This window comes from Equus caballus, chromosome 19, assembly GCF_041296265.1.
Source record: "Equus caballus isolate H_3958 breed thoroughbred chromosome 19, TB-T2T, whole genome shotgun sequence".
In the NCBI taxonomy this organism is placed as follows: domain Eukaryota; kingdom Metazoa; phylum Chordata; class Mammalia; order Perissodactyla; family Equidae; genus Equus; species Equus caballus.
Genome location: NC_091702.1, coordinates 12,249,399 through 12,274,107, shown reverse-complemented (window position 1 = coordinate 12,274,107; position 24,709 = coordinate 12,249,399). Strand labels below are relative to the sequence as shown.

General features: G+C 39.6%; 1 protein-coding gene across 10 annotated transcripts in view; it reads right to left on the bottom strand.

Moving 5' to 3' along the window:
• PPM1L (protein phosphatase, Mg2+/Mn2+ dependent 1L) overlaps positions 1-24,709 on the bottom strand; it is a 257,331-nt gene that overhangs the window by 73,356 nt on the left and 159,266 nt on the right. For 9 of the 10 annotated variants that reach the window (XM_023623235.2, XM_070243200.1, XM_070243194.1 and 6 more), the window contains exon 2: positions 7,753-7,927. In XM_023623235.2, coding sequence (XP_023479003.1) covers positions 7,753-7,927 — 175 coding nt within the window. Of the gene's footprint in view, positions 1-7,752; positions 7,928-14,641; positions 14,797-24,709 lie in introns of those variants that run through there. The other variant, XM_023623234.2, reaches the window with a different exon arrangement.

Sequence of the window (24,709 nt, the reverse complement as noted above, 5' to 3'; positions counted from 1 at the left end):
AATATTATTTGGAAAGCAACACTTAAGAATGTGGAAGGTGATGCCATAAGCAGAGGGCAAGAAAAGGTCTGTATGAGGCACTCGCACATAACCACAGTTTCAGAAGGAAAGAAGAAAAAAAAACATTACTCACAATAAGCCTGCCTTTAAAAATGCAACTGACATTAAAGCTCAAAATAAACAGTTCAAGAGACTTACAGGATCTCTTATGATTTTCTGATGTATTTCACAACTCTTTCTTAGTCCCAAACCTAACTCCTTCCTCCTCTACGCATTTACTGGCCTCTGAACAGACGCCCTAGAGCAACAATTCCACCGTACTCTAGTTATCTGTTTCTAGTGGGTGGCCACCCACTACCACACACACATGCACACACATGTATGCACAGACACACATACCTGGGGTGAAGGGCCACGTGGTCATCAGAGCATTTCCAGTGGCAGGCACAGGGCCTGGCTTGTAGGTGCTCAGTCAATGTTTACAGAATGAATAAATGAACGAACCAATGAATGTTAACGTTAAATGAACCAAAGACAGAATCACACATTGTTAAAGCTGTAAGAGACTTAGAAAATACCTAATCCAACATCCTATTTTACAGTTGAAGAAACCAAGCAGAGACGGGTACAATATCTTGCCACAGACGTGGAAACTGACCCCAAGGCTTACGAAGCACATGTTTGCATGCTTTCAAACAGCCATGTGGACGGTTTTTTAGCTTGTAGATGGCAAAGTCACTTTGTTTAGTTACAACTCCCATACCCCTTATCTTTTGGCTTTTTAAATCCATGATAAAAAGGGGGGAAATTTAAGAATTATAACTGAAATCCAAATCAGCTTGGTTAAAATGATTGGTATTACTGGATAGAGAGAAGTTCTCACTTTGTAAGTGGATTTTGACCACCTACTTTCGTCCTCTGCTCCCACTGATATACAACTAATAATTGGCTATCCTACAAAAGTCTTCATCATGTTTTTGTTAATCATTCTACCATTCTCATCTTTTCACAGATAAGAAACAGACCTCCAAATTCAGGGATTCTATATGGTGACAAGAACTGAAACATGGATAAAAGAAAAGGACCATGCTGAAATATCACAAGGTTACAGGAATGGTAACTGTGGCATATCCACTCAATAGGGTATTACATGGCCATTACAAATTACTTTTATGAGTAGTTCATAAGAGCATGGAGAAATAGAATTATATCTCAGTGTTAAATGAAAAAAAAATATAAAATTGGGCATAAATAATTAAAACCCAGCAGAGAAAAATGACTAGAAGTAAATATACTAAAGATGGTAGTTATGTTTAAGAGGTAGAATTAGAGATTATCTTTTCCTCTTCTATTTTTCCATAGTTTAAAAATGTTCTAAAATGTATTTTTATTACTCTTATAATGGAAAAATAAAACATTTAATTTTTTACAGAAAGGCAGAAGATGGTGTCAGAAGTGCACAAGTAACATTGAATTTCCCTTTGTAAGTTTCTTTTAAGTCCCTGTTTTTCTCTTCCTTCCAAATCCTTGTCAGCAAGCAAGAATATCTTTTGAGCCCAGAAATGAGGTCTTGATTGAAGATATAACATAAGGAAACCTTAGTGCCACTTCTTCCCTTAGGACCTGTTTGGGAAACATACTGAGAAATTCACTTTATTTGTTAGAGTAAAGAACTTCCTGCAAATACCTTTTACTGCATTTTTTATGTTCTTAGAAAACCTGAAAGGGCCCTAAATAATTTATAGTCTCTTTCCTGGGTTTGGTTTCTTGATGTGTGTTCAATTTTTTCCCCACGACAGTAAATGGCTTTCCTTTTGAGATCACTGATTACTCTGACACTAATGGCTCAATTAAATCGTAGATGTAACTTTTAGGTACCATCCATTTTAAGAAGCATCAAATAAGCTCAACAGGAGGTAACCCTACAGATACTTCCTAAATTGCTTACAGCAGGTTCCCCGACTCTTTTTAAAAGCTACTTTTCCAAAAAGTACTTTACAGTACTTGGTGTGTCTTCACAGCAGGTAGCTTTGCCTGGGCTCAGTTTCTGAGAATTTCTAATGTAGAGGATGCATCCGAGAATCACAAAGCAAAGGCTGAAAAATTAATGCTGCTCCATCTTTCTCACCTCCTCTTGGAAAGTTGTATGTGACTGCCTGACACTTGTAAATGCATGTGCAGGTCCCCAGCTTTAACTGATGCCCACGTGAACACAATGAAAAGCAAGCCAAGTTCTCTCCTTCCCTCATCTGCAGTATCTGGTTCATTTTCTACTTGTAAGTACTCCTTCCACGTGGTAGAAACCTGTGCTCCTTGGAAAGCTAGATGGGTCTCTAGCGAACTGAAGAACAGAAATAAAGCCCTTGCTGGTCTCGGGCTTAACTCCAAGAAGGAGATCGAAGCAGCAATTTAGGCAACTGTCTCAAGGCCTCCAGCAAGATACTACCACAGGACAGTCTACCCAGGAGCTTTTCCCAATGGGAGAAGCAGGCAGCTTCTTACTCCCGTTTCCTGTGCCTTAGGGTTCTTGATTGTGCGACAGAGAATCCGACTCGCAAATAAGTAGGCCTATTCTCCTCACAATTCCCTCAAACACAAGGCATTACAAGCCATATTACTTTATTCTGAACAGGGGACTATGTAGGTTATTTATTCATACCTAAACTTAAAAAAAAAATTAGAAACAATTTGAGATTACTTAAAGAAACAACAATAATATACTAGCATAAAATAAATAACGCAAGGAAAGAGCCCCTCGCCTGCTATTTCAGGCCTTCAACTTTTGCCCACTATGAGAAAAAGTGAATGTTTAGGTTAATGATGCTCTTTGAGACAGTGTGAAGTGCTATTTTGATCTCTTCTTCTCAAATCATGCCACTACTTTCCTGAAAGTTCTGTACGCTAAGCCCAGTCTGTTGAAATGGGTGTTAACTTGCACTTCAATTTAAGTAAAGACATTAATAGATCAAATGCAAACCATACCTTATTTCTTATCTGGATTGTGCTTAGCATTAGTAAAGGATAATAAAAATATCTTAAACTATCTTACAGAGGATCCATGAATGATGGCTCAGAACCTCTCCTTCCAGAACCTAGTTTTGCTTGACTCATACAGTCTCACTCCCCGTTCCACCAACGAAAGTATGCCTGAGCATATTCATGTACAGATGCCAGGAAAGCTGAGTAATGGTCTTCTTTTTGTCAGATATTATGTACCAATTACACAGGCTGTGTGAGGACAGAGAAAAAGGCAATAGAGCGGGCAGAAGGTTCAAGATGAAGCTACATACAACCTTGCAGAAACTATGGCTACCTGAGTTTTCCATTGTCAAGACAGCAGAATCACAGTTTGGAAACGGAAGACATCTATGAGATTCTGTTCATGACTTCAATTTACAGGAAAACGGGCTTTACGGAGGTTTGGTGACTTACTCAAGGTCACATATCTGGACGGTAGCAGAGCTAGGATTAGAATCTGAGTCTCTTAGTTCCAAGACCTCTTTCAATTATACCACACAACATCTTTACTCCTGTAATAGTAAAAACTTAAAAATAAACTACTTGGATGACAATCTTTCTAAACTGTTTACACAATTCCTATTTTTATATACAGAGTATAACTATTATTGAACCTTTTCTCTGTGAATCAAAATTACCATTATGAAGATCAATGATGTCAACTCTATAATACAGAGTCTGTAAATGCTATGTGACAGAGTATAGTGAAACAATGGAGATACGATAACTGTTTTTTACACCTTTCTAGGGGTTTACCCTTTGCTCTTATTCCCTGCTGCTGTCAGTGTCTCTGCTGAAGGTGTCAGCCCCTTCCCCACCTCCTAATTCTAATTCTAAACTCTATTCCTTAGAGTAATACGAAATGCAAATGCCCGCCGTATTCAGTGCAGCATTATTCATAACCGCAAAAACAAAACCATAAATGTACAACACAGAAGAATGTTCCATAAGCAGTATTTTCAAAGAATAGAATATTATGCAGCCATTAAAATTATCTTCAAATAAAGAGGTTTTAATAAAATGAGGAAATGTTTATGTAATAACGTTAAGTGAAGAAAGCAGAATGTAGAACTGCAAGACATCAACCACATTTCAAAAATTCTTAGAATGAAATATACAAAAATGTTTACAATGGTAGGATTATTGATAATTATTATTCTATTATACCCTTCTACTTATTTCTATATATTTCTGAAATAAAAGTGTAACACTCTGAAAGTCAGAAAAAGAATTTTAAAAAAGAAACTATCACATTGGAAAATACAACCTAACTGGTCAGAACAATATAAAATAAAAATATATAGATTCGAGGTGAGAATCTAAAGCCTCTGTTGTACAGGCTTGTCCACAAACTCTGGGACACGGTATGGCTGCACGTGGTTCTTGCTTACTTTCCATTTCTTTGCTGAATTTCAGGTATGTCAGGTTGCTGAACAGCTGAACTGTGGATGAGTAAAGCATCAAGGTATGTAGATATGTAAAGGAGAAGAGAGGACGCTGAGAGGGAAAGAGAGAGAAAGAGAAGGGAGGGAGAAAGATTCTGAGCCAATCCTTTTAGACAAGTGTCTAAATATTTTTTTCATTAATTGGTTTTCAGTAGTTTAGAAGCCACAGATGGTGTAACTGTCATTAAGTCACTCAGGCTGATTTATCAGTAGATGAGCATTAGAGACAAATTAACCTCTCTAGAGAGTGAAACATCTTCCAATTAACAGCTAACTACTTCCCAAAACTGGGAGAGCTGAATTAGGAATGTGGGGAAGTCAAAACTGGGATAGCACGGAAAGAAGCTAAGCCAGTCTAAGCAAGTGAGTGTCTTACATCTGAAGGTATTGGATACTATCACTAATAATCTATCCTGATTCCTTGGTATTACAATGAAATATTTTTCCTTTAAGTAGTAACATCTTTTCATATTTTCCCCTTTCCCTGAAAAAAAATCATTAATATACAGTAATGGAGGAGGAGAGAGCGACCTTTAGATTTTACAACACGCAGTGACATTCTTTTATTTTATTCATATATACACGCAGCCCCCACCAAATGTGTCACCTCACGCAGGAATGACCAAGGGCAAACAGAGCCCAGAGTGGGTGATTTAATAGATGTTGCTTGACTTGTCAAAGCTTCTGAAGATCATTTTTTAAAATTTCCCTCTGCCTCTCCAAACACTATATGCCAAGACAACACTCCAAGAGTCTTTAAATTTGTCTAGAACAGACAAGATCCAAGTCTACTGTCCTTCAGCATGATCAGCATCTGCAATAGGATTTCTAAGAACTTCCCCCAATATGCTATATTTTATTATCATAATAATCCTGTGGGACATCATTAGCCCAGCTTCACAGATGAAGAAACAGAGACCCTAAGAGATTAATTTGCTAAAGATCACACCAATATTAAGCTACAGGAAAGACCTGGAATTTAGATCCTCCAACACTCAACCCTGCACTTATTTCCACCGTTTCCTGCTGCAGTTTACTGTCAGATAACTGTGTGCAAAGTATTGGCCCCTAAAGGCCGTGCACAAGTGTTCCTCTGAGGACCAGCACCTGCTCAGCCACAGTGCAGGTGAGCAGAAAATGACTCCGAAGAAGGAGAATGGGGTGGCGGGAGGCTGCGGCTGATGTTCACTCCCACCCCTTCATCCACACAGACAGCGTCTCTCTTCTCTCCACAAACCCACGCTCCTCATCTGTCCTGCAGGGGTTAAACTCATGCCCTCCCCTAAAGAATCCACCGAAAACCTGAGCCACTTTCACTCCTCCTTTACCCCACACCCGCTCAGCTTCTCTTTAGAATCTTGTAGATATTACAAAGTGTATTTATTCTCTGATTCCTCAGGAGTTTTTCTCTAGAAGTCATACATCTATGTTTTAGTTCCCCAGCTGGACTTTAAAGAAAATCGATGTTTTCCACATTTCAGATTTTCCCCACCTTTTGAACACTCCTCTTTCTCCCAACTGCCTGGTATATGACTCTGCGTCCAACACACACCTGCTGAGTGAGTGAGAATCTAGTGTGGTGGAGCCCAGGCCGGCTGGTAATTAGGAGGTTGGAGCTCCAGCTCTACAACTAAGCAACTGTGTTACTGTAGACAAGTCTGCGGGTCCCAGTTCTTTCCCCACAGAGTGGTTATAGGGATTGGAAGTGGGGGGCTATACGAGTTCTACAATCTCTAAAATGCTATGAATATTTAATTATTATCTTGATTGGGCTGATCATAGCCTTACTTTATTCCATTAGGGATGAGAGAGGAGACGAATGTGAATCCCGCAGTCAAGAATGTTAAAAACAAGATAAATACAGAGACCAAATAACTAACCACCCAACAGGCAGAAGAAAGCCAATGTGTCTGGAAAATTCATAAAGCAAAGGAGGATCAGAAGGAGTAGAGATGTCCTGGGCAAGGCTAGAAATGTGGATCCTGCCTGAGAGAGCTGTAAAAGGGTCAGAGGGTGGAACGTAAATGAGAACAGCTTACCAACTAGAAAAATTGCATTAGTGGTTAGGCATATGTAGCATAATGTTTTGTTTTGTTTTTTTAATTTGCTCTTCTGTTTGCTATTTAAGCTTGAAATGAAATGTTAAGAATATCAGCATTGAGACTGATTAGATCATAATGAAGAAAATAAGATGCATACTAACAACTTTCTTGTGGAAATAAAAACAGAAGCTCCTGGTATTGAAATATGGATTAATGCTACCAACATTTGACCATCAGAAATATATTTTCCTGTACTTTTTTCTCTATTTTGGGGGTTGGGGGAGAGGAGGTATGACAATTTTAATCAGGGTATTGCTCCAGAGTAAGTTTAATTTCATTAAAGATTTTAGGGGCCAACCCCATGGCCGAGTGGTTAAGTTCACGCGCTCCGCTTCAGCTGCCCAGGGTTTCACCGGTTTGGACCTTGGGCATGGACATGGCACCACTCATCAAGCCACGCTGAGGCAGCATCCCACATAGCACAAGTGGAAGGACCCACACAACCATGTACTGGGGGCTTTGGGGAGAAAAAGGAAAAATAAAATCTTTTTTTAAAAAAAAGGATTTTAATAATTCCAAGTAATACGGCACTGGTTTCATTAAAACTGAGTGTTAGTTGACAGACTATGTAATAGATTAAAATGGTGTTATAAGGAGGTCTGTCCATGCCTTCATTAATAAGTCCCTTGGATGGAATGAACTTATGGCAGGTAGTGAACCAAAGTCTGGTAGTCTGGCAGTGTGGTATTAGGGGCTAGGATTCATCTAAGGAGCTAAAAGAAAGTCAAGTTCAGCTTGAAACTTCAAGAAAAAAATAGTTCCTCTTGAGGAAAGAAAATCTTTGGAATTAAAAAAATAATACTTGAAGCAAGTAACAGTTATTAGATTATCGGATGTAAGAGTTTTCAGCTGGAATTCAAAATTGAAGTGACACTTTAAAAGATTAAATCAATGGGAGTACATGGTTGATAAAGGGCCCGAAAAATCCCATTTTAAAAAGATCAAAAATTTAAAGGGGATTTGATATTTAAGGGCCATTTTTAGGAATCTCCTGATGAAATATCTGATACTAAAACTGCAGAGAAGAAACTTACTGTTTATATGACCTTGAATCCAGAGTGCCCTTCATCTTCTACCTCAGAAAAGGGCCTTTAACCAAGGTCTAGGAAGAAATTTGTGCAGGGGAAAAAAGTTGTGTGTGTGTGTGCACGCGCCCGCACATGCATGTGTATTAAAGGCAAACATACCTGCTTCGTCATAGGATACAGTCAATTTTTCTAGCATTTCTCGGTCAATTGACAGAATCTGCTGTTCAAGGATGGTCTGGTAAGACAATACGCTATTTTCTTTGTCTTTCTCATAGTCCTGAAGATGCTGTTTAAGGGCCTCTGGGAGTCGAGATTTTACATATTCAGCTGCAGTCTGCAGATAAAACAGACAGAGAACCCCATTAGAATTTCTTATCTTAGGCTTTTCACTTCCCCTCAGGTGCTGTAGTGAGAACTCAAAGCACTGTGGAGCCGACCCTCCAGACAAGCATATCCTTGTCATTGTCATTTTTAGACTCCACTATGCCAAATAAGGTGGATCCTCAAATAGAATCACAGACGTCTAAGAGTTTTCTATCAGGTTTAAAGGTATAAAAGACGATGGATTCGGTTTGGCATTCTACAGAGTTAGGACTCAGAGTTTCAACTATTCTAGTGAACACTGAAGGCCCCGTGGCACTAATTTTACTGGATATAAATCTGACCTGCCCTTGTCTAGAATGCAGAAACCCGTCACTCACCTCAGCAGTGCACCCACCCATGCTATGGCACCCCCATGCCTGCTTTGCCTTGTTGTTCTCCACTCATTAATGTGTACACGGGAACTCTTGTGAAGTGAAGAGAAAGAAGAGGCTCTTTGGTAGGGCTAATAATGGAATAATGGGATAAATGGAAATGACGAAATCTAAGACAATGATAGCCCTTAACCTGAAAAAAGAACTGTTTGCTACTTAAATGTCTTGGCCTTTATAAATATCACTCATTTTTTTCCTGCTTCCATACTATCTGCGCAACAGACTCCCAGCTAGTACCATGTGAAAGTGCAAGCAGTGACTTTCACCCAGGCAAGCATGCTGCCCTCAGAGGCAGGAAGGAAGGCATGTCTACTTTGAAAAAGACCTTCCCAAAGACTCTGATATGCTTTTCTGGTGGGCTGGGAAGAGAGCAACCTCTTCTCCCTCCCAGTTGAGAATCACAGTTAAAGTTAAATAGAACTTCAAGGGAGAAATTAACTGATAGAGTGGCATGTGCAGATTAGGGGAATTTCGAAATTCTTAAAACGTCTCTCTTGAGAATGCCCAGAGTGGGGCATCTCATTGCAGTGCAGTCCTGGACCACATGCATAGGGTCTAAAGTGGGAAAACAACAAACGAAGGCGCACACATATTGTTTAAAATTATACTCACAACCACTAGAAAACACAAATAAAAGAAACTGTTAAAAAGGAGTGTCTCTGGGGTATGAGCCTAGAATATGGTGAAGACCCATCTACATAGTTTAATATATTTTTTAAAAAACCCTGTACAGCTATTAATTGTATAACTTAAGACAAGTTTGAGTTAAACAGACACAAAATATATATCCAGCATATGCTCATCAACAGGAGCTCAGTTTTTTTCGTTTATAGACTGGTATACTCTAAAGCCTTTGGAAAAAATGAGATAGGTCTTTATGATCTGACAAGGAAAAATGTCATGATCTATTGTTAAGATTAAAAAATGAAGCTGCACAATACCAGTGATAGTATATCTTTTTTATGTAATGCATGCGTATATGTATATACTGCATTTTGTATTATCATATACACATGGGAAAAGATATGGAAGGATATACTCCAGTTGTGGAAAATACTCACTTTCTATTTTCCACATTTCTGTATTATTTTAAACTTCTCATTATTTCAACTTTTAAAAATTATCTTTAAAATTTTGGGGGGGGTAACTTTCATAGTTTTCCTTTCAAACGTTAGCAAAATTTAGGATGCAAAGAAACTTGCCAGAACAAGGACAACTGACTTTCCAGGAAAAGCGGTGGGCAAAGTTCTATTTCAGTCTTCAGAGTAGCCAAATACAGCACATGACACTTTTTGTTTCCAGATTTATATTTAGATTCCCTAAGTCAGCTGCTGATGAAACTACAACTTTTAAATACAACCAACATTGTTCAATTTCTCTGCCAGCCAGCAAGTGCAGAACAAATAAAATTATTCCATAAAATGTAAATGGATTCAGCACATTAGCACAACATATTTAATTCTAGAGTTTCAGAACAAATTTTCTCCCGACACTGGAAAACGAAGAGGCATACTGCAGAATAACTGTTTTTAAACTCATACTACACCTTGCTATTCAGTGTAAGACGTCTTTAATTTTTTTCCTTGGAAAAAACTATGGGGTTCAGGGAATAATTCTGTAACGCGCATTTTGCCAGTACCCGTATCACTGAAGGCATACCACAGATTCCCTTCCAGTCATGCCCACTGATTGTATTTGAAACGGACATTACTTTTCTAATTAAAATCATAATATAGTTTTTGAATAGGGCCTATATTTTTTACTATATTGGAGTTATATTTTGGCATTTCAGTTCGAAAACAGTCTGTTCTTAAGAGGAACAGAAAGAAACAACTCTAGCCAAATACTAGATTCTGTCAATATATTTCAAGAAGTCACCTTTATACTGAGGTAGTACTCCAAATGTACTCAGATGGCAGATAAACCTTAGGTTCAAGCAGGAACTATGTTAAAAAGAAGGCTGAAATATTATTAACTGAGATTGGAATTATTCCACAAGTAATAAACAATACAAAGAGCAATTTAAAGAATTTCACTGGAATTCTAAAAATGAAGTGAAAAACAAAATTAAAATATAGGATTACTTATTTATTCTTTAATCTATGATAAATGCTACTTGGAGTTTAAATCCTAAATTGCATATTCTCATTACCTAACTGTGCCAGAAACAATATTATTGTTACCGATATTAGTATGTTGCATTGTGTAGTAATTTATACTTTTTGGAGTAATTTATGATATCATTCTGTATCTTCACAGATACAGCTTCTTCTTATCTGTTATCAATCTGTATCTTTGAGTGAAAGTAGACAAATTATTGATTTTGGCTAATCCTTCACATCCTTCAAAGTTCAGCTCAAACGCTATAAACACCGATAGTGAACACACCTAATAGCACCCAACAGTCTTTCAAGTATTTATATAGGTCTTCGTATAGGTATAGGTATTTTAGCTCTCCAGTTTGGCTGAGATAAGGACTGTATTTTACACATTCTTGTGTTCCCCCCTCAGCATCTGGTTCAGCGTTTTGCACCATAGAAGCTTAATATCTTGACTGTATCCAAGAATCAGAGACTTTGAGATAGCTGTTGGAGAAAGCTTTCTGACTATTCATAATTCTTTGCCTGCAATAAGAACCTCCTTTCATGATTCCAGATACAGCATAAGAGTCTGGTTTTCTACTGGCGAATGGAACTACACTTGGTCTTTTTTTCCTTCTCCCCAAAGCCCCCCAGCACATAGTTGTGTATTCTAGTTGTGAGTGCCTCTGGTTGTGCTATGTGGGACGCTGCCTCAGCATGGCCTGATGAGCAGTGCCATGTCCGCACCCGGGATCCGAACCAGTGAAACCCCAGGCCGCCGAAGCAGAGTGCGAGAACCCAACACTCGGCCACAGGGCAGGCCCCTACACTTCACCTTTAATTATTATTGATGCCATTATTTTAGGAAAGTAAACAGCTGAAACCCAAATCATCATTCAGGTGCAAAAATGATAAATTATGTACTTGACACATACAAAGCTGTATATGAAGCTTTAATGCTTTCCTCTCCATAACTGTTTGATCGTCCCCATTGTTGCCTTTATTTCTTCATTTGGCAACGCGCTTGATTCTCCTAGAGGCCCCCTGAGGAGTCATGTAGAATGTACCTCAGAATTGTGCCCCTGAGTTAAGAGTTGTCTTGTGGGGTGCTAACTCTGCCTGCACATTCAGGTTTGTGCTCATCTGACCTGCTGAGTAGGTTCCCAAACACAGCCTGGCAGTAATAGAGGAGACTCAGGGCAGAAAGCGGAAGCTGCATAGTTCACAGGTTCTTCCGGTTGTACCTGAAACGACAGTTACCAGCTGGAATAAACAGCTTGTGAGGCAGGGCACAAAGGGTGCCCAATGCACCTTCTTACAGAATTTGCATCCATTTTTATTACCCATGCCAACCTCAGTCTGGAGGACAGTGAAGGGCTAGAGTAGATCCTGCAAAAAAGTACTCAATGGATGAAAAGGACAGAAGAAAACAGGTGGAACGATCAAGAATCTAGATTCTGGGAACCTAGTAGGTAGAAGGCTGATACTAGTCATTATGCTAAAAAACGATTTGCTATCGCAATGGTACGTTCTTTGAGAAATAATCAACATATATGAAAGAATTTGGCAGGGGGAGGAGGAGTGTATTTTAAAAGGTGCTAAATGGTTCACAACTCATCTTAGAAAGAAAACCTGTCCGCCAGCCAATTCCAATTTATTGAGTGTCTGTGAGCACAGCACACTAGACTCGACAGTGTTGGGAGAACAAACCTCTGCCACGAAGGGACCTGCAATATAACGTAGACACCGAACCCACACGTGCAGTACTGGAAAACACATCTGACAAGGCAATACAACAATGGGCATGAATCTTGAGAGGAATTAACACATTTACTTAAATATAAGAGCTATGTTAAGTGCTGAGCAGCCTCTGAGGAGAGAAATTAAGGAGAGGGAACAAGAAAAACAGTCAGGAAATCATTCCAGTGGCATTTACAGATCAGTTCTGACGTAGGAAGCACTTACTGGACAAAAGAAAAGCAATCCAGAAAGCAGCGAATATGAGTTCATAGGAGAAATAAGAAGAAGTGAAGCTGATAAAACTAGGAATATGCGAGAGCTGGCAGCTGGGGAAGTTAACTGCCTTTAACAGGTTTAACACCAGGAGTCTGGATTGGCAGCAGTTCGTAACAGGAAACCACTAAACATCTTAAAAAGGGAAATCAATGATCAAATCTTGTTTGAGGAAGAATGTGCCTGGAGCTGAGTTTAAAAGGCTCTAAAATAGAATGAGATAGAAGGAGGGAGACAAGTAACACATCTGAAGGAAAGGAAAACTGGCCTTCTATACTGTGATGGCAGTATAAATCGAACAATCGTTTTGGACAGAAAATGAAAAAGATGTAACAAAAACTTTAAAACAGTTACGCCTTTTACCTAGCAATCTTTCTAGGAATTTATTTTAAGAAAAACGTTAAAGATGAGCATAAAGACTTGTGTGCAAACATGTTGATCAAAGTATTATTCACGATAATGAAAATCTGTCTAGAAATTGATTAAATTATGAGATAGCCATGCAATGCAATACAATGCAGCTATTAAAAATCATGTTATGAAAGAATACTAAATTATGGGAAAATGTCCATAATGAAAAGCAGATTGCAAAATAGTTTGAATACTACATGTATGAGAAAAAAACTGGCTGAATCATATTAATATGTATCATTAGTTATCTCAGAGTAAAGAGTTTGGGTGGGTGATAATTTTTTTCTCCATGTGGTTTTTTGCATTTTCCAAGTTTTCTAAAATAAAAATAACAGAAAAGCGATTGCCCACTTTCTATGTGCTGGGTACTGTGCTGAATGCTTTATGTTTATTGTACGTTTGTTTATGTAATCCTCCCAACAACCATAATGGGTTTTTACAGATGAAGAGACAGTTAAGTAACTTACCCTTGGTTATGCAGTGAGTGGTGGAGCAGAAAATGCCAACAGCTTTTGAAACAGAAAAGAAAAAGAAAGGGAAAACCCACAATTTTTTAAAAAGAAAGAGACGCATGCTGTGGTCACTCACTTGTAAGGTAAAGCAGCGCAGGGCGGATAGCGCCCTTGAGAAGAGAACAGATGAGCACATGAGCAAAGCCTGGTGACAGCTGGGAAAGAAGAACAGTCAAATGGCTTCCATGTTGCAAAACCAGAAGCTAAAGATGACAGTGGTGCTATTGAGAGTAAGGGGAAAATGCAGTACGGTGCAACATAATGTATTAAATTTACTTTTGAACATTTACTGTAAGCCTGAAAACTATCCACCTCTCTGTATTTTATGGAATACTCACCACCACCCCTCAAAAAAGAAAAACCTACATGAGAAAACTTATTTCATAGAACTCCAAAGAAAAATACCAGACTAATGATTTTGGTTACAAGTTCCAGGGAGGCAAAAGTTATTTTCAAGAAAACATATTAAGAGATACTGAATTAAATTCTAATACAGCCTCCATTAGAGAAAGATCGCAAGTAAATTAGACCTATGTTCAAATAACTTTTATTATTTTTTCTCTGGGAATTCACAAAAATCAAGTTACTATTCATTTTGAACTTTAATATGCTTAAAGTAAAAACAGGCTTCTGATGTCCTTAACCATGAAAATATGCCTTATAATTTTTATTTAATACTGTATATTTCATCGTTGCAGGAGTTTTTTATTTTTTGCCCCCTCCTTTTAAATCAAATGTTCACTTTTATTACCAATTCTAAGACTTAGTCTATAGTATGTAATTTTATACATAGAAGTTTTAGCTATAATATTCAAAAGAAAGCAAGCTTTCCCTATATTCAATAAATTCTTACTTAGAAGGTATTTTTAAAATCAAGGAATGGATTTTATCACTTAAGTTTGTAATGAGTTATGTTATAAATGTTGGTCCTGACACAATTTCAAAGCAACTTTGAAAAACCAACAGATGAGATTCTAAGATTACAAAACTAGGAAATGCATCTTCAGAAAAAATACCCACTTTTGCCTCAAGGATAGTCTAGAGTGTGCTTTGCCAAGATAAAAGTAAGTTTCAGAATTTTAATATCTTTCAAATTCTCTGATTTTATAAATAACCCTTCCTCTTCATTTTATTTAACACAGACGCGCGCGCATGTGTGCGCACGCACGCACACACACGCAGAATAATGTGGCAGAGAGAAATCCTCAAAATCCTCAAGCTCCTTGAAATGAATGGGACAGAGAACTGCTGGCTGCGCCTTTCACTTTATACTTACACCAACCACACAGACGCCTGAGTTGGAACACAGTGCTACTGCTTCGGATCTGAGTGTTGGTTGTGAACGGACACAGGCTTCTAAACTGGATCGAAAGGTGCCTAAAGCAAAGGGGTTGATCCTCAGACCTGTGTCAATGGCAGAGTTGGCACTGATCTCACAATAAGGGGCTGGATCTGGCTCCAAGGTCCTGTCAGGGACCCTCTGGGTGAGCAGCAGACTCTGGCACCGAGGAAGACATACAGGGCAGCTAGGATGGGAAATCAATTCTGCAAATCCTGCGTAGGAAAAGAGCTGAATTTTGGGAAATGGTAGCTCAGGGATGATTGCTAGGTATTCATGAGATAAAGGAGATCCTTCAAAATTTGTGCCACAGGAAGAGAGAAGAGAGAAGGAAGTCATATTTTTACTGCAGACAAGGTTTCCCTGCCCTTGAAGGGAGTGACTGTGCAGGTGCTGATCAGGTAGCAGCCGGCACAGACCAAATGGTAACTTCCCAAGGTCCACCTTGGAGTCCATCTTTCTTACAGTAACATGTCATTAACTTCTGACACATGTTCTTTGGCTCCAGGCACTTTAAAGGAAAGTCCGAGTGAGTGCCCTTGCCCACCAGGCAGAGGACACATGGCCAGAGAGTTGTTCCTCTCTCATGCCTGCCAAGAGCATCATTTCTTGCTATTTTCAGTCCTTGACACTTCTAACCTGGAGGGGCTATTTAAATAAGAAAAGCATCTTTCAGAGGACCATCTTGCAGTCCTGAATTCATAATTCTGCCTCAAGAAAGCAAATTTGATTCCTTCAAGAGGGACAGCAACAGGAGAAAGTCCCAGGCCTAAACGTGAAATACAGAAATGAAATCCTATGCTTCTTCTGGAGATTTGAGATTCCTCTGAAGAACCAAAGCTGTGGACATGCAGATGCTATCAGTCATGCGGCAAAACAACCGCCACAGAGAGCCTAACACCCAGCATGCAAGGAACTTGAAATCATATATCCTGCTTAATATGGAGCCTGAAGTTTTCATTTAGTTTAAACATTAAGGTGACAACTGCCAAGTTATGGGTTATTCAGGAAAATTTCTCTGGGGTTCCTCAAATAACAAACCCTTAGTAACTTTATCAGTAATCTGATCAATATTTAATCAGAGGCCATATTCACATGGTAGCACCAACCCAGTCACAGTGTGAAAACAGAACTCAAACTCCAACGCCTGAATGATGGCTTCCCAGGCTGCAGACGGTTGCTTTCTATACATAAAAACTAACTTACCTCCATTGTCTATACCTCCATTGTCTAGATCCCTACTCTCTAATCCCAGTGACATATAATTAGCCAAGGTATCAAATGCTGTTTACCCATGTGGTCTGTTTTCCTAATCTTATTATTTTGGTCAAATCTACATTCAAATTCTAAGGGATTGAAACATACATCTGTTTACAATCTGAAGAAAAGCTGAAGTTATTTCCCCACTAAGAAACTGATGATTAATGAATTCTTTGCCCCTCAGTGACCACACATATTCCAGAGAATCAGGGGGAAAAGGCTATACTAGTTCCATGGTCCTCCTTTTAATTTTTTTTTTTTCCTGAGGAAGATTAGCCCTGAGCTAATATCTGTGCCAGTCTTCCTCAACTTTATTTATGGGTCACCACCACAGCGTGGCTGACAAGCAGTGTAGATCTGCACTGGGATCTAAATCCAGAAACCTGGGCCGATGAAGTGGAGCACACTGAACTGATCTATGCCAGAGGGCCAGCCCCATAATTTTTATTTTTATTTTGTTGTTGTTGTTGAGGAAGATTGGCCCTGAGCTAATAACATCTGTTGCCAATCTTCTTCCTTTTGCTTGAGAAAGATTGTTGCTGAGGTAACATCTGTGCCCATCTTCCTGTTTTGTATGTGGGATGCTGCGACAGCATGGCTTGATGAGCAGTATATATGTCTGTGCCCAGGATTGGAACTTGCGAACTGCAAACCTTGGGCTACAGAAGCAGAGTGTGTGAATTTAACCACTATGCCACCAGGCCAACCCCCCCATAATTTTTTTCTTTTTTATCATAAATCTGTTGAGAAAACAAGTAGCACTCAGTCAAAACAGGCTTGTTAAATTTCTGTGAAAGGTAAGTTCCTATTTTGTCAACAGTTATAGAAGGAAGAAATTGTTTCACATTCTATACGCTTGAGCTCTACAGAAGAAAAATGTGAGGTAATATTTGTTTACAGACAGAAAAATGTTTCATATTTCTAGGAAATTATAGTTAATTACTGATAGAATTTCCTTCCATTTCTGAATCTTGGGCAATAAAGCTTGGGGGAAATATTAACTTCCCTAAGTGCTATCCAAATGTGTTCTAGAAGATTCCATACAGAATGCTAACTGAAAACGCCCTGGAGGATTCAGGGAGCTAATGGGACCAACTGTCATAAATGAATTATAAAACACTCATGTGTCACTAACCAAAAAGAACTCTACAGCCATGACAATAGAGCAGTGCCCTCAGGGAGGCAGCCAAAACAGAGTCAGACAAAATGTTTCTTGGCTACCAATACAGCCAGAGAAGCCCTCTTGGGCCTCACTTGGGTTCTGCTCCACAGTTACCCATCAGCCTATTTAGGGAGCACCTCCAGAGAGCAGGTGTGGCCACGGTGGCAGGGAAGCTGAAAGCCAGTGCCAGTTGGGCTGACGTCCCCAGCCTCACAGGCCTTTAAGAAGTGTCTTCAAAACGAGCATTGGATTTAGGCTGCTGTCTGTGCGGCGGGGGTGTGGAGAAGGGTCCATCTTTCTGTCCAGGAACCTGGTAACTGTCTTATGTAATGTGATTTGAGTAACCCAAAATGGATCCCTGCTCCAAATCATTTTCCCTGTTGGCTTTCTTTGATCTCCAAAATTCAGTCATTACAGCTTTCAACCTCTAGTTTATGCTATTCCTTCCCCTATCAAAAGCAGATGTTTTATGGGGCTGGCCTGGTGGTGTAGCGGTTAACTTCAGCAGCCCTGGCTTCATGGGTGTGGATCCTGGGTGTGGACCTACACATCGCTCATCAAGCCATTCTGTGGCAGAGTCCCACATACAAAATAGAGGAAGATTGGCACAGATGTTAGCTCAGGGCCAATCTTCCTCACCAAAAACAAACAAAAAACACCCAGATAGTATGGACGAGTTGCCGAGATGTTTATACACAGGAAAGTGGAATAAGCAGCAGCAGAGCACCCAGAGAACTTCTTGGGAGTGAGGTATAAAGGGGAAAGTGTAGGCCAGGAAAGGCAGACGCTGCCTACTCTGAAATGTAACCGTCCGTAGAGGAAAACACCAAGGTCAGTACTGCTTTAAGGTTTCATTTACTCTTCTCCATCTCCGGCTCTACCTGCAAGACCTATGATCAAAATTTTTTTGAGGCTAACCTGACAAAGAAAACAATTTGTTGCATCTCACATAGGGGTAATAAAAGATGCATTCAGTAGCATCTATTGTATGCACATAGTTTTAAAACTTCTGTACAAACAGCAGTCACCACTTGGCTTGCAAAAGCAGTCTTCTCCAGAGCAAAAGCTCCTGCTCCCTCACCTGGGCTGCCACCGCACTGTCCTTTGTCGAGACCGCTACTCCAGCTCTCAGTCACTTCATAATGCCTCCATCTGGTCACGTCTTTGCCTCCTCACTAGTTCACAAGTAACTAGCCGGTAGAACAAAAGCTTTTCCCCATCCACGGTCCTCCCTAACACTTAGCCCAGGGTAGGCAGGCTGGAAGAAAAGGATGGGCAAGGGTCTGTAAAATGAGGCTTATTACTCCGTGAGCAATAATTCTACATGACACAAACTAAAAGACCAAAAGCCCAGGCCCACTGTGTTTCTTCCCATCCCTCTGACCTTGGCCACTCTTCTGCCATATGGCATAAAAATGCCATGCCGTCTTCTACTTCTCGAGCACGAGTCTTGTTTAATACCACAAGGAGGAGGACTGCCGGTCTGGGCAGGGCCAGAGCAAGCTGTATCCCAAACTAAGAAACTAAGAAACTAAGAAAGTTTCCTACTATTTTTGTGTAATTTTGAACCTAAATGAAAATCTGAGAGCAATGGATTTTCTTCTCAGAAACACGTGCACACATACACAGTATCTAGTGTCCCATTTTAGGAACCCAGCTATGAAGTTCAGGAACAGCGGCCTCATTAGATCCACGCATGGGAGGGACCCTAGGAACAAGGCCAATTTAGTTCTCCCTACAAAATGAGGTGGTGGAGCGCATCAGCGTTTCTCAAGGGTGGTGATTCCAACCAACTGCTTCTGAATCACCTGGGGTGGGGGCAGGGGATATCTTCTTAAAATTGTAGAATATGGGGCCTGCTCCATGGACTCTGGAATCTGTTTTAGTTTGTGCTGTATTTTAACAGGCTCACGAAAAGGGTGAAGCCCCCCAGTTTCCACCCCCTAGAGTTCTGATTTTACATGGTCTAGGCACGTGTATTTTTACAAAGCTATACAATGGAGTCTTTGCACATCCCGAGTTCTACCAGACCCCCCACAATAACAGCCATTCTGCATCCCCGGGACTCAGTTTGGAAAGCAAATGTTTTTAATTCTTGTAAAAACCTTGAGTGTATGCAGTGACATTCCCATGTGCCTACCCTCAATGCCACAGGCTTTTTTGATCGTATAGAATTGCCAATCTGCTCGGCCTCTGAAAGGCGGACCCCTTCCCTGAAGCAAGCTCCCTGACCTTGAGTACTTCTGCTGCCAGGAGCACCTGGAACCCTTTTCCAACAGCTTGTGGGCAATCAAGCAAGTCTCAGCAAGCTGTGTGAAACAGGGCTCAGTGACCTGTGGCAAAGCACCTTGAAAGCAAGGCGATTTCCTCTTGACCATGCCCAGGCACGGTCAGAACACTGACCTGCCCTCTGCCGGGGACTGCCAGTGGAATTTTGAAGCCCAGTGAGCTGCAGCAAAATGCAGCAGAAAGGAAAGCCAATCGGCATCACCAGCAGCGTTGCATAACTTTGCATACGGAGTTTGAAAGCGTATCTTATTTTAGTAGAGGAAAATGGGATACCTAACTGGGTGGAAAAGCTATAATTTCAGCAGCGAATGCACCTGCTTGTGTACATATAAGATGATATATTTTAAAATATGAATGGGCAAACAGTTCATGGGCCTTACAGGGAAAAATACATCCTTTCCCAAGTCCTGCTTCGGCTCCAAAAGACAACACGTGGATGGGCACGGGCTAGAACATCCTTTCAGTCAATATTTACTGAGTGCCTACTACATGGCAGGCACTGTGCTAGGTGCCAGAAATAAATGGCGGGCAAAAGTCGACATGTCTCTGCTCTCATGGTGCTTATGATCTATATGCTATATATATATATAGATAGATATAGATATAGATATATAGATATATGCAGAAGTGCTTTAAGGAGAGGAAGAGGTTCTTTGAGGGGATGTAACAAGAGAACCTAAACAGCCTGGTGGGGAGAAGGGAGGCTTCCTTGAGACAGAGCCACTTGAGCTGAGGTCTAAAACACCATCAGGAGGCTCACAGACCGGGGGGGGAGGAGGAGGAAGTCAACAGAGGCAGTAAGGACAAGCAGATTTTATTGACATGAACCTTCAAAAATGTGAATAAACGAGAGCCACAGTGAATAAAAGCTGCAATTTTACAGGAGGGAAGGCTTCGAGACGAGCTCGTGCTCTGAGGTGTCAGACACCAGCCACTGGGTCTGTCAAGGAGCCTAAGGAAGGGAGCGATGTGACTATGCCTGCCCAAACAAAACCAATAATAAGTTCTGATGTGTGTGGGGAGGCGATTAGTTTCTCAATTTCTTTTCATTATAATGGGTTTCTTATAAAGAATCTGAGTTGACAACCACGTTAGGTCCCCAGAAGCTCTCGACTGCTCCCCCACCCCCGCCCCAGTCAACACTTCATGTCTTTTTCATTCTTTCTCTTTCTCACCTGGTTCTCACACTGTGGCTGATCTTTGTTTAGTGTAGCAAGTGGGACAGCCTTAGCTCTCTTCCACACCACTCTCAAGTGTCAAATTTACACCAAGTTTTGACCTTTTTGCAATAATACACAGAGTCATAAGACTCTGGGTAACTTACATTATTCACTTTTTTTAAGTCAGAAAAGATGTTTACTTATGAAAGAATAGTGAGCTAAAATAGTGTCAACTGATATAATCAACTAGCTTAGAATCATTTGTCCCAAGTTGTAAAACTCGTGCCAAAAAGAGGAATAAAACTAAAATGTGCTTTTCTCTTTTAAGAAATGTATGGAAGTTGCCACAGGAGGGTAAGAAAGAAGTCCAGTGGTCTTCCCACTCCAAAGCCGACTTCACTGTCCTCCATGTGGATACACGGTCCTATTCCATGCAGAAAGTTCCTCACAAACAGAGGAGTAGGAAAAAAAAGACTCAAATGTATGGTGTAGCCTAGTATTTCCCACTGGGAGGAACTTAATTCAGAAAGATGAAATCTGGATAATTGAGAGAGCATTCACATCTCCTGGGTTTTTCCCTCCCAGCTGGGAGGAGGGCTGGAGAAATCATAAATAATGTAATTTACCCTTATAGGTCAGCTGGCCCAGCTCTTTAGCTGACATATATTTAACAGCTACCATATATTGAGTACGTACTGTGTGCCAGGTACTATGCTTAGTACTTTATATAAATTACTTCATTTAATCCTCACAGGGTCTTGCACATGTGCTCCTGTACACCTCTGATAGTCCTCTGCTCCTCAACAAAATCTATAGTTTCATAAATATTTTGCGAAGGCAAGTTTTAGAAATTTGAGGCTAAGAAAAATAAGACAGCAAAATTGAAATGAAGACAGGGATAAAGTTGAGACAAAATATATGCCTTAAGATTCCTTCTGTTTGTTAGAGATGAATTAGAAACTGAGTTTCCTGGCAGCCAAAGCAAAGAAATAAAGGCAACCATCTACATAGGTCACAGAGTCCTTAAAATAAATCATAGTAAGGATCAAAATAATGCTTATGGCAGACATTATTAATCAAAGAATTTACCATTGAGCCCAGACCCACCCTGAGAATCTTTCTCAACACAGTATTCCACCAATCAATCAAAGTTAGCACACGAGATGAAACCTGTTTATGAGACTTGGGCTAAATCCAGCGTGGCAAACTACAGCCCAAACTTGTTTTCATAAATAAAGTTTTATTAGAACACAGTGCTACTCAATTGTTTACGTATTGTCTATGGCTGATTCTGAACTTCAACGGCAGAGCTGAGCAACTGAGACAGAGTATGTATGATATACAAAGCCTAAAATATTTACTATATGGATCTTTACAGAAACGGTTGGCCAAACCCTGGTATAGATGAACGGCCAAACCAAAGCAAAATTAGCAGGGGTGTGTGTGTGTGTGTATATATATATATATATATATATATATATATATATATATATATATGTTATTTATATTGTTCACCTGCATTTATTATTTGCCTTCATGTATTGAGCCCTGTCTTGGGTTCTAGGTGTATAAAAATAAGTTGTAGAAAGTTGTCACCTTGAAATAGCTCACAATCTAGCTACAGAAATAACTAAAGACAACAAATAACTAAAACAATTTGATCAGTTCTAAAACATAAGTATGTATAGTTTACTATGTGAACCCAACAAAGTGATTTAAAAATTCTAACACCCCAGAGAGATTTCTTAAACATTCTATTGCTTTCCATTTGACCATACAACCTAAAAAGTCAGAGGGAGCCTTGGAAATTGTAGCTCCGTAGCAATCCTTAGAGGAAATGGGTGAATAAAAATGCAGCCAGACATTATAAAGAGTGGCTGCTTCAACATGATGTAACATTTAAAGGAAAAGGTGATCAGGCATTCTAAAAACAATAGGCAACTAGGCGATGTCACATGAAAAACTAACTTAAGCAACTTTGGATTCTCAAAACTGTCATTTGCTAGGAACCACATAATCACAAGAAAATTAACAGAGTTCCAAAGAGACATGTAAAATCTGAATTAGGATTCAGAGTAGATTGGCAAGGACATAATAAATTCATAATTATAGTAATCCACAGCTGCTTCAACTTTAGAAAATAATAAATTGCTTAGTGAGGGCTGGTGTCTCTGAAATGGCAAGCAAAAAACATTTGTGTGGAGCAGCATCCTGTCTTTATCTCCTACACCAGACGGTCCACATCCAAGGAAGATCTACCTAAAGATTTACTGTTGCAACAAACAATTTCCAAATGTCATAAATCAGTATGGAAATTGTCAGACTAGAAAAACTATCAACTTTGCAATCTACAATACTCAATTATTAATTTCTTTTTATTCCCCAAGGTGGTACTTACGATTCCTCTTCAAAACATGTTGTGTTGATCTAGTGCCTTAGGATAAGGAAGTCATGAAGCAAGTCAACAGGACTTGTGAGACACACTCAACAAACCAAGCTTTCTTTTCTAACACAAATCATATATCCACATTCAGGCAAGTAAATAATGAAAGTAACAGAACTTTAGAAGACAGGTGGCTGGCCATTTTTGCTTTGAATAGCTGTTTATAAAATAAGTGAGTTGCCAGCTCTGTGTGAAATCTTTCCTTCAAGAGCTGTACAAAATTTTATATGTAACACATTTTAATAGAGTACTTTAATGGCAGCCTTCCCAAGAACTAGGGGAATTCTCAGGGTCCTTTCTACTTCTTCAGATAAAGAGAAAATTAGATCTGGATATACATGCACATGTCCTATGTAATTTTTCAAATGAAAGTCCTACCAATGAGAGCTCAATTCTGGAACACCTCACTTAACAAGTGGCGTGAGGGAATGCAGAGTCCCACTAAGTCAATGTCCCGTTTAACTCAACTGTAATGCTCTAAACGATACAAAGTTACCTTAACCTCTTTTGATGGAATGTTTCTGAAGTGAAACACATACTTCACAGTTTCTCACAGAATACACAGAAGAAAACCCAGCAGATTTTGAGTATTTAAGGCCGTCTTTGGAGCATGAAGGGAGGCACATCTCCTGACACCAACCTACCCGATACCGTAAGCAGCTCTTGATCTCCCTGCACAGGCAGAGAATCCTGCTTCTAAGCGGCTACTTTATGCACAATTATCTAGCCTAGAGACTTGGGAAATGTTTAAGCTTCTTACTGGAGAAAGACGCACAGGCTTTGTGATTGTTACTCTCCCCTTCGTCCTTCGTCACTCGTTCCCTGGTTGGTGATAGTGCTCCACATAGTTGAAATGGGGGGAATCTATCCTCCAGGTAAGTGGAGTCCAAGAAGTCAGAAATGTGAATGTTGAATGCATATGTAGTTTTATCAGAAACCATAATTTCCCTTTAGATTCATATACTCTAAGAAAATCCATCAAAATGGCATGAATAAAACTGGTAACTTTCTATGTATGATGTTTATAATGCACATGGCTGAGTCAATGAACATAAGGAACTCTTATGAAAACCTAAATGGATGCCTAAATGCTGCCTAATGTGGTACATGTATTTTTTTGGTTCTCTGGCAGATAGAGATTTCATCAAATGACATTTTTGGTATATTATGAAAAAATTAGTACTGAGAATAATAATATGAATTAAATGCTTGCATGTTGGAGGTGGAGAAGAAGAATAATGAAACAATGAGCATGCAAATATATCCTTTTGTCTTTTACAGCTTTACATTCTTACCTAAATTATTCATTATTTGGGCCCAAATTGAAACTATATCTTTCATCTCTGGTTCTTTAGCAGTTTGGACAGTAGCAGACATTCAGTAGGTGCCCAATGAATGCTTGGTAAATGAATGAATCAAAAGACTTCAGTGTCACAGAAACATTTAGAAAATTCAATATCCAAATTTTAGATAATCAGTTTACCTTGAATTGCTTAAGTTATACACTGTATTTTTCACTATTTTATAAGAAAAAAATCTATGTAATCTAGGAAGTTAGAGCTGCATACACTGGATGGACCATTTGCTGTAGGATCTCTGCCACTGATTTTCACTATTCTCTATGTGAGCTAAAGCAATCAGAAAAGCAATTAGGGTCTGTAAAGTTCCTAAAGTCACACAGTTTAAGTATT